At 37.9% G+C, this 13859-nt stretch overlaps 2 protein-coding genes across 6 annotated transcripts in view; one reads left to right on the top strand and one right to left on the bottom strand.

Moving 5' to 3' along the window:
- Nucleotides 1-2047: 2047 nt before the first annotated feature.
- On the bottom strand, nt 2048-12657 carry ASTE1 (asteroid homolog 1). 4 transcript variants are annotated; one of them, XM_072412324.1, is made up of 7 exons: nt 12569-12657; nt 12094-12157; nt 10028-10108; nt 7762-9096; nt 6737-6947; nt 5341-5527; nt 2048-4379 (listed from the first exon to the last, which is right to left on the bottom strand). In XM_072412324.1, the coding sequence occupies exons 4-7, from the start codon at nt 9073-9075 to the stop codon at nt 4091-4093; spliced, it is 2001 nt and encodes a 666-aa protein (XP_072268425.1). In that variant the 5' UTR covers nt 9076-9096; nt 10028-10108; nt 12094-12157; nt 12569-12657; the 3' UTR covers nt 2048-4090. The 4 variants fall into 4 exon arrangements, with proteins under 4 accessions (XP_072268425.1, XP_072268427.1, XP_072268428.1 ...); XM_072412326.1 differs by having other exon boundaries at nt 12578-12614; XM_072412327.1 differs by lacking the exon at nt 12569-12657 and having other exon boundaries at nt 12094-12485.
- NEK11 (NIMA related kinase 11) overlaps nt 12599-13859 on the top strand; it is a 158934-nt gene continuing 157673 nt past the window's right edge. The window contains exon 1 of one of the 2 annotated variants that reach the window (XM_072412330.1): nt 12599-12790. The gene's annotated coding sequence lies outside the window, so the exon portion shown is untranslated. The remainder of the gene's footprint in view (nt 12791-13859) is intronic. The other variant, XM_072412329.1, reaches the window with a different exon arrangement.

Raw genomic sequence — 13859 nt, 5'->3', positions numbered from 1 at the left:
TGGTACTATACAGTCAGTTTGCATTATTGTAATTTAAAAGTGTAAAAAAGTGTTAAAGCTAAATTCCAAGCACATTTAAAAATAAATGCCAAATGACTCTTCATACTCTTGGAGGAACAACATCCTGCAGTACCCAAGTGGTAAGCCTCCTCTATCATGAGATAATAATCCAAATCCCTCCCATCTCATGGTCTTAGAGGTTTGTGGAACACATCCAACTCTCTCTCTCTCTCTCCCTGCCACACATATTTTCTAGAAAGTGTAAACCTTTTTCTCTAAGTGCTTAGAAGGTAGGTGTGTGTCGAGACTAAATATTTGTGTAGCATCTGTTATATATGCTTTGATTTATCTAGGTACACCACTTGATATATTAGGCCCTGAATGTCTCTGAAAAGAACAATAAAATTAAGAGCCTACAGCTCTTACACGGAGCTCAAGTTATGTACTCATAAACAAAAGTCACATTTATATGCAGTTTTTATTAGGAAGTATTCATATTTCTATCGTTTTGGCAGCTATATGACATTTTAGGGGACTGGGCTGCATGGTCTGTCCTCCCTGTGATTCATTTTTTTCTGAGAAATATCACACAAGGGTAATCCACTGGAATAGAGAAAGCATCTAAAAAAATGTAAAGTTGTACTATAAAAAAATCAGGTTAAGAAAATAAGGGCTGTGAACATAAATGCTCCACCTCTATTCATGGAATATAAGGTGTCAGAGAGGTGGGACCCCTTGTCCGCCACAGCAATAACATAAGCAGTAGCAGTGGATATAATAGACAAAGAGGTAACATGTATTTTAAATATGCCATGGCTAAGGTTTTTGAAGGGCATGACAATTTACAACAACCAATGTTTGTACATGTTTGCTGTAGAAATTGTGGGCAAATAAGTCAAACAAAACTGCAAAAAGATGACTTTTTAGAACCACATTCTCCATTGAGTGCATTTTTTATGTGATTAGTAAGTTGGTAAACTAAAAGGAAGCCTTGCATTTTATGAAACAATCAAGCAACAAGACAATATGTTGGATAGGATAAATGCCCTGCTCCAGGGAGAAATTAACATTGTATTAGGTACATTGATTTTATTCTTTAAATGTTTCAGGCCCAACAAATGAGATTGGCAAAGCTACAAAATAAAGGCAAAAGGGAATACCTAAAATTTGCAACTTGCAGAAAAAGAAACAAAATGTATTTAAGTCTGCAGGATTTCTAATTCAGAAAGTAAAAGGTTTTTAAGGAGGATCAGATTGTAGGTATACTGTATGTATTTCTCAGATCAGTACAAGTCTGGTTTTTAAACAAAAAAAAAAATATATACAACTGACCCGATGGATACAAATAAATATTAAGGGTCTATTTATACCTCTTCATGGGGTATAATATATAATTTATTATCATCTCAACCTGGAATTGTCAGATTATTCATCGGAAGATAAATTATATTGTGACTGCTGTGCTCTTTTGATAATTGGCCAGAATTAACAAATACATTGGAACGAGCAATGCCTAGGGATTTGAATAGCTGTGCCTTGTTGAAAGCTTTAGAGCAGTGTTATATTCTTTTATAGAATACATACAGTCAGATTTATGAATGGATTTACTTTACTGCAGTGGTCCCCAACCTTTTGGAGCTCACGGACCACTAAACGTACAAACTCCGGACCATGCACGGGGAGCCATGTGTCACTCTAAAGGGAACTTTCCCCCACAATGGCGTTATGATGCCAGAACCCGCCCACTCTCCCCTCACAGGTCTAAGCCTGCAATGGGAGAGTGGGCGGGTTGTGTCCAGAGACACAAGCCACCACTGCCCTGGGCCATGCGATGCATATGGGAGACATGGTCCGCAGTTCTGGCTGGTGTGCTCCCCCAACCAAGCTGGGTCCTTCTGAACATGCTTGGGGGTGCACTAGCCAGAGCCTTGGGTTTGGGACCCTGGTTTACTGGAAATTGAATCTGATTACTAAAACTCTCTAAGACTGAAAAAGATTAAAGACTATTATGGTGAACCTGGATGATCTAGCAAAAAATGACATATCATGGAGAAGTAACTCTTTTATTGGAGGGAACAGAATATTCCAGTTGTTCTTAAACAGCAGAAATTTCTTAAACTGCATACAAATTAAAAACAAGGGCCGGCCAGTTCATGGAGTAGGGCTTGGTTCAGCCCAGAACATTCACAAAGAATTTGTAAATAGACTGCAAAGAGCACTTGGAGGATTCATCAAAGTTTTCCAAAACTCCCAGCATAGGCACCTACTATGGCCTCCCAGCTCTTTTATAATAAACCAGGTATTCTGGCAGCTGGATTAACAAATTGGTTCAGCCAGGCTGTAGTCTCAATCTTTTCCACAGCACGAACAGCAGGCCCAACATAGGAGTCTTATGAACAGCCTCTGAAAGGGAAGCACTTGACAAGCATAGTATCAGGTTCAGGAACAGTTGTACATACAAGTCAATAAATTAATGCACAGGTGGGAGATTGCCAGTCCAGAATGTATCAAGGATGCCTTATTTGAAAAAAGTGGACTTGTACAATCATATGAAAAGCAGAAGCTATTGCCAGCCAGCATGATTAATCAAGGCACTACTAAGATACATTTTCTGCATATGTATATTCCTGTAAAAGATATTACCGGTAGATAAAGTAAATTAATTACTATGTTATAGGTACCTAAATCTGTGTTGGATACTTCTGTTTAGGAAATCATTCTGCTTTTTAAAATAAACTCAAGCACTCTAGAATTGCAGTTCATAAGCTATGATAAAACAGCAAGAAATAAAGGAACTAAAAGGAAACATTGTATTTACTTACAGTTAGGGTTGCTGGCAGTAAAAGTGCACTAATCTATGGGACGTTTTTTTAAAGGTTCAATAGTTTAACCAAACAGTGAACTATGTAATATGGTCTGTATGAATATATATTTCTTAGCCAGCCTTTGAGATATGATTGGAATTTAACAAAAATGTATTTAAAATTCCCTAATCAAATACAAAAATCTGCCATAAATGTCAGAACAACTGTAATATACAAATACTACATACTTAGTAAACTGCCTGACTATTCAATTTAAAAAAAAAAATCAGTATATTAAAATAGAAAATGCGTACTTTGCTGTAATACAAGTTTATCATTTCACATTGGATTACAGCATCTTAAAAAGCACAAAGTCACATGGTAATTCAAGGTGACCTTCTACAACATTATGCTTTACATGAATTGAATCCAATATATTATATTACATATATTTCTATTTTAGGTTTAAACAGATTTTCACTAGTTTTAGAACAAGCCTACAAAAATATACAATGTATATAAATACACAGCCTTTAATAAATTTATATACTTGGCAGCATATTATTAATGCTACTTGCACTTATACTTTTGTCTCCATTATTTATATTCAAAAGGAAACCAGTCATAAGTGGGAACAATAAGGCTGAATTTGCCGACTTCTTCCTTTAAAAATGCTTGTCACCTGGCTGCCATGCTAAGGCTATATAGCCTCAATACAGTTACCTTATCTGCATACTTTTAAAGATTTTGTTACTGGATCACCTAGCTTCACTGATGAAAGTGTATTCTCTCCAGCCATGGAAAACTTTAATAAATCAGGGCCTGAGAGCCAGCATAATGGATAATGCAATGCAGCATAATGCAAACAGCTTTTAATGAAGGTGGTCAGAAATTGCAGCTAACATACTTCTTTATTGACAAGTTTACATGAAAGAGGATTTCAATGAGAAATTCTCAATCAGTAAAGACCCCTCAGATAACACAACATACACTGTTGGACATTTTTTAAAGCAGAACTAAACTTTAATTAATCACCTTCACTCCAATGATGTAATGCCTGGGGCCTCCCTCACCACCATTGCTGGCATCACCTTTTTTTCAGATTTCATGTTTCTTTTGGCTTCTTAATGCCAAATACTATAATTAACAGCAGGGTGTACACTGAAAATTGGCTTTAGTTTTCTTAAGGAAATGTCAACCCTTACCGATGATTACATGATAATTATCTGTCCACTGCTGTGAGTAACCAACCACTTGGTTATTTTTTAGGTCAAATTTGCTTGAAGTCAGTCATCTAGTAACAGAGCGGCAAATCGGTTGGTTGTATCACACTGTTGGGGATTTTTTATCCTATCTGGCATCTTGATATTGCCCGATTTAGCATTTTTCTTAGATTTCTTGGAAGCTGACTTAGACCTATTCTGGAAACAGTCTGGGGGTATAGCAGACATTACAGCACCAACAAAGTCCCGATACAGGGTATCCATTGGAGGACATGGCTTAAAAATGTCTTCTGTAGTAGATGAGGTCTTCAGCTTCTGCACCAAATTATACACAAGAGAACCACTGTACAATCTAGACGTTGGGAGACAAAGATTATATAATGCTGTGGTTCATATAAATATATAGCCGTACATAGCAATAAAAACATGACAGAGTTATAACTTTAACTATGGCCAACCAGTCAGTATTGTATTCTGTACAAGAACTTTGATTCTGTCACTGTCTCAGCATCAAGCATCTCATCTACATGCACCCTTTACCAGTCCCAGTGCTCATTTTCATTCCTCCAGTGACTCAGTATTCACTATAGTAATGTTCCCTCAATCAATGCTGGATTCACTATGCTGGAACAACCTAATTGTAAAGCTACGTACACACATCCAATGGTTCTCGACCGATAATCGGCTCAGGGACGATATCGGACGAGAATCTGGCGTGTGTACAGCACCCGTCATCCATCGTCTGAACGACCTAATGCAAGAGAAGGGAGAGAGCGTGCAGCAGGGTGCCGCTCCGTCGTTCACCCCCCCCCCCCCCCCACCATAAAGCAGAACGGTGTCGTTCATGCATTGTGCAGTCCTTAGTTGCTGGAAAATATTGTGAAAGATCCTTTCCAACAACAATAATTTACGTGTGTATGCAGCTTAAGAATGGAGCTAAGTGAGGTGTGTCAGTGGATTCTTTAATTTACAAGTTATATTAGATTTGACAAACCCCAACAGTTTTGTATTTTAAATTATGTCTGCCTTGTTGATGAGGATTTAGTTATTACTATCCCATTTTACAGCATCATTGCAAAAACCATGTGCACATGCACAGCAAAATCTGTACTAGTGTGAATTGCTTCTAAAATAAATAAAATTACCCTTTAATTAAACCAGTATGATACTGTAAATGTGTTTTACAGTCAGGAACCTACACTCTGCCTGACTTGGTAAAGTTGTATGGCTACCGATAATGTTTTCATTATCAATATACAGACACACAGAAATGGACTAGTTTATGAACTAGAACAGAAAGGATGTACTCTGACCTGGTTATATCCGGCTCTGGCAGTGGTTTGCAGAGAAGTTGATTGAGAGACAAGACATTCTTCACGCAACACTGCCATTGGCACAGTATATGGAGATCCTCCAGATTCAGCTTCTTGTGGTGTGCACCTTCCGACTTTATCCGTTTTATCTGCTCATACACTACCCGAGGACCATCATCCTGATACTCTGAAATATAACAAGTTATAGTTGTTAAGGACTTTTGTTCACATCTGATCAGTTTCTTTCTTCATTGAGCCAGTGGGAACATAAGTACAGTTTGATGCCGCTTAGAAGAAAGTCAATTGCAGGTTATTTGCACCCATTCCTTACCCGTGAATAATCTGATGAGTATCTCAAATGTATCTCCAATGCAAGTGGAATGTACATGGAAATAAATTGCACAAGCTTTAAGTTTGTTCACAGGTATAACATGAATTGAACACCATGGGAACAATTGGTATTGGTATTGTTATCTACTAGTTTACTGATTTGAAACAGCAGTTCTCTCCATTGTTATCTACCTCAGACAGCCTACTCCAATCTGAAATTATAATATTTATTGGTTATTACTATCCCAGGACATGAAGCATACATTCACGTGATATACAAAGCTGCCCCATGACATATGTCACCTGTCCAGCTGTGAAATGTACCAGAGGTGTGTAAATCACAAGATTGGTTGTCCAGAGTAATGAATTCATTAGTATAAAAACATCTGTATTCAAGGATATTTTAGCCACTTGGTTAACTGAAGTTTTTTAAGGAATAAAGGTAAAACTCTGACTACCTACTCAATGCTGGAAAGCAATCCAGACAAATAGGGTGATCACAATTTGGGGATGATTGTCAGCATGAAAGCCTAAACCCTGCTGAAATTGCCTTTCTTATGCTTCAAGGGGTTCAAGAGGGGGCTGGAGTATTCAATAAATTGAACAGAACTCCTATTTAATTATGTTTTGTAGACCTAAACTAATAAAGTGATAGAATGAATCTTAAATACTTCCTGATTGGTTGCTTCCAACAACATCCAATATTATTTAAACACAACTTTAAAGAAAAACATTGTACGCTTAGTATGTTTTATTTTGTACTTGTTGTGGTTATAATGGTGACCCTCAACACATGTGCAAACAGTGTTATTTTAGGAAGATTAAGGCCCCCTTTATGTTGGTGCAATATAGTAACCCCAACAAATGTAACACTGTGCACTGAGGTGTTACTCATTTTTTGTCCCTCTCCCAAATCTCTGTTATAGTAAATGGAAATACATGTACATTGTGTCATGATGTATTATAAAAAATAAGAATATCCAATATTTAATACATTAAGGTATGCAGTGTGTACTTTTAAGGGATCCTTAAAGATCTGGAATAAAGTAAAAAACTAGTTACATACCAGTGTTATTCAATGTGTCAAAGATCTCTCCATAAACAATTCCTATTAGGACAGCTTTGAAATGATGCAGTTTCACTTTTGGGTCAGTGTGCCTGATCCAATAACAAACAATAGACAGTGTAAGTTGGTGAGCTGGAGCTACAGACTTCAAATCAGTCATTTTAACTTCCATGGTCCTTAGGAGAAGCTTTAATCTTGTGGCCAAGGGGAGCTGAAAGGTAAACATTCTCAGATTAGATCTTTTTGGCATCTATGCTATGTCAAAACCAAGAACACCTGAAAAGCCTACATAATGCCAATAAATGGTATGTCAAGGCAAAATAGGAAAAAATATATGTCATAAAAACATGCACCATATATAAATCTGCAATATATGCACATTTACAAAGCCCTTGCAAGTACAGTAAACCTGTTGATCTGCTACAAATGCACCTAACTCTATTTGTGGGCTGATAACTATAATAAAAAGGTTTGTGCTCTGCTCAAAAGCACTACCCTATGGAGAAGGATTCATTCAAACCCCAGGCAAATACAGTCTAGTAGTAAAGATCCAGCCCATTTATATTAACTGTAGCATATATATATATATATATATATATATATATATATATATATATATACACACACACACACACACACATATATATATATATATATATATATATACACACACACACACACACACACACACACACACACACACACACACACACCCCTACACCTACACACAACCCGTCAGTAGCCCAATGCACAGATGTGAACATGAATAAATGTCCCATAAGCTTTTATTATTCAGCTTCTAATGTCCAAACTCTGCCATTCAAGCTATACTACAGAAGAATAAATGAAAGTGGATGGCGGCATAGGATCACAGCAAGGAACTCTGACAGGACATCTTAAAGAAGAGAGATTTGAGAAGCCTAAAGTATACACTTGTGATGAGAAAGCAGACCCCATAGATAAAACACAGCACTCAGTGGACCTTAATAAACTTAAACCCTCAGTTATTAGCTTTAGTACTTTACCTGTGGAAGATTTTGAAGTCTAAGATCTTCATCGCTGTCTTCAGAAATTAAACTTATCTCCACCTTTGATCGTCTTAGGTTAGTCTCCAATCTGTCATACTCTTCAACAGATATTTGCTTGGGCCTCTTACTTCCTTGAAGCTCATGTTGTGAGCTCTGGTACATGTTTAGTAATAGTGCATAGATAACCTTACGAATTGGCTTAGTTACAAAGTGAACAGATAACCTCCTAAAGTCCTCAACTTGTGCATGAAGAAATACTCTTCTAAGAATCAAAGCATCACTCAGCAATGGACAGAGAGCTCCTTTTGCTAAAGCACCTTGCACCCAATCCGGTACGTTTAGCTGCACTGCAGTGGGAGATACATACAAACCTCCATGAAAAAACTGCTCAAGGTTGACTGTGTTATTAAGGTTATATTCTTCCATGGCTGAATAAAGGAGCTGTCTGACCGATTCCCTATCCTTTAAGTGAAGATAGTTCATCACTTTCTCCATGGCTTCCTTTACTTCCGCAAATCCAGACAGCCAATTTAATAGGCCTTGAATCCGCATGTGTTTCCTGCCACTGTGACTTATATTTCCTATTGGCAAATGAACCCTACTAAAAAAGGTCTCCAGAGCAGGGAGGCTGATGTAGTCATTCCCAGTAAGAACAGCAAAAAGAGGCAGTAAAGCCAGGTTTAAATTGTTAAAATAATTGCAAAATCTCTGTGCTAAGAAACTGCGGGCTGGTATATAACAATCATGGCTTCCTTTCATACTGCAAATATTTTTCCACTGAAAGGCATTCATGGGGCAATAACCAGCCTTTATATCATAGATACAGAAGTCACTGTCAAAAGTCAGCACGGGACAGTTCCACAGGTTGGCTAGTGCAACTATTTCGCTATCAGCTTCTGAGAAACACTGGACAAATGGTACATTCAGCTTTCTCAAGACTTGCAGGCATACATCCCTTATCAGAAAAGGAAGCACAGTGCCAGATCTTCCTGTGGACAGACTATAAGCCTTCTTGATTTTGTCCCTGATACGTTGTTTTTGGGTTTCCAGTTTCTTATCAGATATATCACATCCTCCATCAAACACAACATAAGCTTGTATGTTGCACACTGACAAACTTTCAAAAAATTTATTAAGGAGGTCAGTAAATGCATCATAGTCTCCACCATGTACAAGGTCCAAACCAGAATCAAAGTATAACTGGTGGTACATATTGTTTCCATCAATAATTAGTTTTGTGTTTCTCATATGAATATCATTGAGGAAGTTTCTGTTAGAGCTCACAAAGCTCATTAATCCTTGAATTCCCATTTTGACAATTGTAAGGAAAACCTGTAACAAAGAATAATGCAAGTTATTAGCACCACCTAAAATGTTTCCACATAAAGACAAGGGACCTGATTTATTAAAGCTTTCCAAGGCTGGAGAGGATACACTTTTATCAGTAAAGCTGGATGATCAAGCAAACCAGGAACGGATCTGGTCCAGGATTTAAAACATTTGCTTGCATATAGCAAATTACTTTTAAGAAATTCATTCCAGGTTTGCTGGATCTCCCAGCTTCACTGATAAAAGTGTATCCTCTCCATCCTTGGAGAGATTTAAAAAATCAGGCCTAATTTGTGATATGAAAGGCTGTTCTTTTTACTTCCTTTCTGCGTGGTCTACTGTCTTGTCTGTCTTGTTTCTATGTCTGTTGGCTAACTAGACTAGGTTTCACGCTACCAATATCAGAGCAAACCATAATAAATGGACTTTTCACGGTATAAACTCCTACATACCAATTGATGTCCATGGCTTTTTGTGACACTTTATTTGAATACTTAAGTAAAAATGAAGTTTGTAAGGAATAAACTGTAAAGTGTAAGGAACTTTATGAGCTAAACAAGACAACTACTGCTCTGAAAATATGACTATATACTCAGCTAATTAAAAATGCCATTTAAAGTGAAGAACAGAAACAATGTTTGCACATATTATTCCAGATTAACCTGTCAATGACATTTTGGAATTATCTTTCTAAAGACACTTTCTACCTGGCTGTCTCTCCATTTAAATATTTGTAAACAGTGATGCAACAAATTATGCAACTAAGGATTTCCAATTTGTTACTGATATGCAAAAAAAGATAGGGAGCCTGGATACCAGCCATTTCTTCCCTGACAGGTATTGTTAGCCATCCAACATAGGTTATTGCCGTTAAACAATAAAATATTAACTATACTATAACACATCAGATAAAACATAACAAAAAGTGAATTACCTGTTACCCAGTAATCTTTCAGGATGGCGTGCCTTTAGAATGATAACCTCTCCCAGAATATTTTATTGCTGCTGTTTCAGTCTGCGAGAAAAAAACAGACACAACATATAATTCCAACAATACCTAACATTTACTTTTTTACCCAATCGTTATCCAGGATTACTCTCTGCTGTATGAGCCTGCCACTGGCAGGAAATGCTGCAAACTGTCAGAATACTAAAATAGTACAAATACTTCTTGTTTTTTTTTTTTGTAGAGAGGAAGCATCCTGTTAATCATTAAAATACCCAATGTTTTGTTAGTGGCTTGGACTAGCAGATATTTTGTTTGTTTTATGCTATTAGCCTGCTGTACAACGCCCCCTGCAAACTGTTTCAGTTTGCTACCTTGCTGGATAAAAAGTGTAAGGCAAACCAGCTTGCCCTGTTTTGGGATTTCTAGTGCATGGTTTACAGCATCCACTACCAGTTAGACCTATCACCCTAATACATTAAAATGATATTTTCTCATGTCTCCTAATCCAAGATCTATACACATTTAATATTTTATTTAACAATCTTCAATCTGTGCAATTGCCACAATCCAGTGATTACACATTCTACTTTGATAATTGTAATTCATTTAAAATGTCCACCAGATGTCACCCTACTTTGTATTACAGATTATTATTATTATTATTATTATTACCGTGTTTCCCCAAAAATAAGACAGTCTTATATTTATTTTACCTCTGAAAATCTCATTAGGGCTTATTTTCAGGGGATGTCTTATTTTTCTCACAAAATTCATGTACAAAAATCTGTATTTACCAAAACCTGTAACCAATATTACAATGCTATAGAAAGATACCGCTGTGTTACCTGTGACCTGTCAAAATCACAGATTTCTTCTGTTATATACAAGAAGTAACAAGAAGTAATGAATAGGAATTGACATAAATGAGTAATGAAAAAAAACACAGCTTCATAAGCAAACAAGTGCAACATAACAAGAAAATGTGCTGACAATTAACATGTGACTCATAGAGTTACATGTTAAATCTGAGTAAAAGCAAAAAAAAAAAAAAATCAATTAATAAATATGCATTGCTGCTAATGAATGAAATACCAGCAAGGACCTTTTAAAAAGAGAATCCACCAACCTCTTAGTGCTAGTGTCACACCAGAGTACTGAAGGTTAATTAACCCTGCGATTTCTTCACCCCTTGCTCCAGTGCTTTTAAAATTTCCTGCTCTCTCTCTCTCTGCTCCCTCCTTCCTCTTGGTATCCCTCCGTGTACCACGTGACCACACCCTCCGAAGAAGCCAATAGGGCTTACTTTCGGGGGAGGGCTTATATTTCACCCTTGCATGATTAGCATACTAGGGCTTACTTTCGGGGTAGGTCTTATTTTCAGGGAAACACAGTATTAAACAGGATTTATATAGCGCCAACATATTACGCAGCGCTGTACATTAAAGAGGAACTAAACTCAAAATCCCCCAAATCACACTTACACACAAAATACACTTACTATCAATCCCGCAGGGCAGTCCGATCCGTCTGGAGGTGTCTTGCATCGGGTCCTGCGTCGTCAATGGCATCTTTCCCCGAACCGGTGCTTCGGGCGCCACCATCTTCTCCCTGGTTCTTCTTCCTATGTCACCCGACCCAGGCACGAGATCAGGGGATGTAGGTTGGAAAAAAAACTTGCCGTTCTCACTGCGCATGTGTGAGATTGGCAGATTTTCTCTTCTAACGAAAAGGCCCCTTCTGCGCATGCCAAGATGCTTATTGATAGGCCATGCTCGGCCATGCACAGAAGGACCACTCAAGAGCCTCCCAGGATGCGTGACATAGGTATCCCAGGAGGTTTTGCGCTCCCATTCATTCTCCATCGCCTAGCCGCCTGGAGGCGGTGCTGCACCCTTTGTTTGTTTTTTTTAAAGCACTTAAAAAAACAAACAAAGAACAGAATGTTTACTTTACATTAAATGGTTGTCTACCCTTTTATGTAAAGTGAAAATTCTGAGTTTAGGTACGCTTTATTGATTCCTCGATCAAAGCAAAGTCCAGGCAAAACTCACCCAAACTTCATTCTGTTCCAGGCCCCTTCATCCAACTTTCCGGTGAAATTTTCATCTTCATTTTCTAAATAATAAATAAATAATAGAATAAGACATGTGATACAGGGCTTGGAAAATAACAAGTTAGTGCTGTTATGTGAATGGTGAATAGGAGGATCTAAATAAACATGCTGCAAAGATATAGGGAGCAAGCAACAAGTCTTTAGCCAAGATTCACACAACATTCACGCAGGATTTACTCATTTTTGCAAAGGTAACAAAATTAGAAAATGTGTAAACATATGAACAGGGTTAAGAAGTGTGGGGAAGATAAAGGAAAGGATTACAGGTTAGCAGGAGAGAATCTCCTCCATATTACCCCCTCACTATGCAGCCTGGAAACAACAGAGAACAATGACATCACGTGTCGGGCAATGCCAGATCAGTCACGTGACCACCCCTCATCATACAGTACTACAACAATCAATATACATACAGCCCGTACATCTTCACATTGTAAACCAGCATAAACACGCAGCGCACCTTGATGACGACACTGTCTGGAGATGAACCGAGCCGGAAGAACCCTGACATGCTGTTGTTATGGATACCAAAATGTAAACATAGAGCAGTGACAGCACACCAGCACGAAAATGATCAGAGTTCTGTAAGAGGGACAGAGGAGATCACTGAGATAATCAAGTCACCTATCACTCTGGTAATTATTATAGGGTTGTGAACTTACATTACAAGAATTATATTGTCCTAGTAAAACAGAAATACATGGTAAATAATTCAATGAATGTAATGCTTTGTAACAATGCATAATGATAAATTCAAATTTATAAAAACTTAAGGCAGCCCTAAAAGTAAACCAGTATTTATTTATTTTTTTAAGTTATTAATTTCTTATATTTGAGGTGGGGGTAAGGAACTCTTAGAGGGTAAGTTAGGTTTTTAGTATTATCTAGGTGGGGGGATTTTAAAATAGTATGGGGTTTGTATAAACCTAAAGCGTACCTAAACTCAGAATTTTCACTTTACATAAAAGGGTAGACAACTTTTTCATTTAGATTAAAAATTCTGTTTATGATTTAGATTTTAAAACAAGGGGGTGGCGCAGCACCTCCCTCCTAATTCTCATCTCAAAGAATGGGAGCACAAAGCCTCCCGGGATCCGGGATGCGTGACGGCTCTGGGTGCTCCTTCTGCGCTTGCCCGAGAGCCCTTTTATCAAAAGAGAAAAAATTACTGATCTCACACATGCGCAGTGAGATCGGCAAGGTTTCTTCCCCATCTTTGTCACCGGATCTCATGCCTGTGTTGGGTGACGTAGAAATAAGATCCCGGAAGAAGAGGAGAAGATGGCGGACAACGCAGGACCCGATGGAAGAAACCGCCCGACGGATCAACTGCTCTGTGAGGTTAAAGGTAAGTGATATTTTTTTTGTTTTGGGTAGTTTTGGGTTTACTTCCTCTTTAAGACATAATAATAAAAAAATTATACAGGATTCATACTGGTTTGTAACACCAGAAGCCTCATTCAATGTTGGACTTCTGGTGCTGAGTACTGACTACTGAAAATTTACTAATATTGTCACTTAGGCTACGTACACACGCCAGATCGCCTCAGGGCTGATATCGGACCAGAATCCAGCATGTGTACAGCACTCGTCGTTCATTGATCTGTCCTGGTGGATCCATGAACAAGGAACGACGAACAATCATAACAAAAAGTGAAGTGGAGAAAGTGCAGCATAGCACCGCTCCGTTGTTCTCCCCTCTCC

Source organism: Pyxicephalus adspersus, chromosome 5 (genome assembly GCF_032062135.1).
Source record: "Pyxicephalus adspersus chromosome 5, UCB_Pads_2.0, whole genome shotgun sequence".
Classification (NCBI taxonomy): domain Eukaryota; kingdom Metazoa; phylum Chordata; class Amphibia; order Anura; family Pyxicephalidae; genus Pyxicephalus; species Pyxicephalus adspersus.
This window is presented reverse-complemented; position numbering and strand designations above follow the sequence as displayed.

Bases quoted from the DNA above. Each gene is read 5' to 3' on its own strand.
- ASTE1 (XM_072412324.1), bottom strand. From the start codon at position 9,075: ATGGGAATTCAAGGATTAATGAGCTTTGTGAGCTCTAACAGAAACTTC. The intron at 5,528-6,736 runs GTATGTAACTAG...GTTATATTTCAG, and splicing joins TGACACATTGAATAACACTG to AGTATCAGGATGATGGTCCT. The intron at 4,380-5,340 runs GTCAGAGTACAT...CCCAACGTCTAG, and splicing joins CCAGAGCCGGATATAACCAG to ATTGTACAGTGGTTCTCTTG.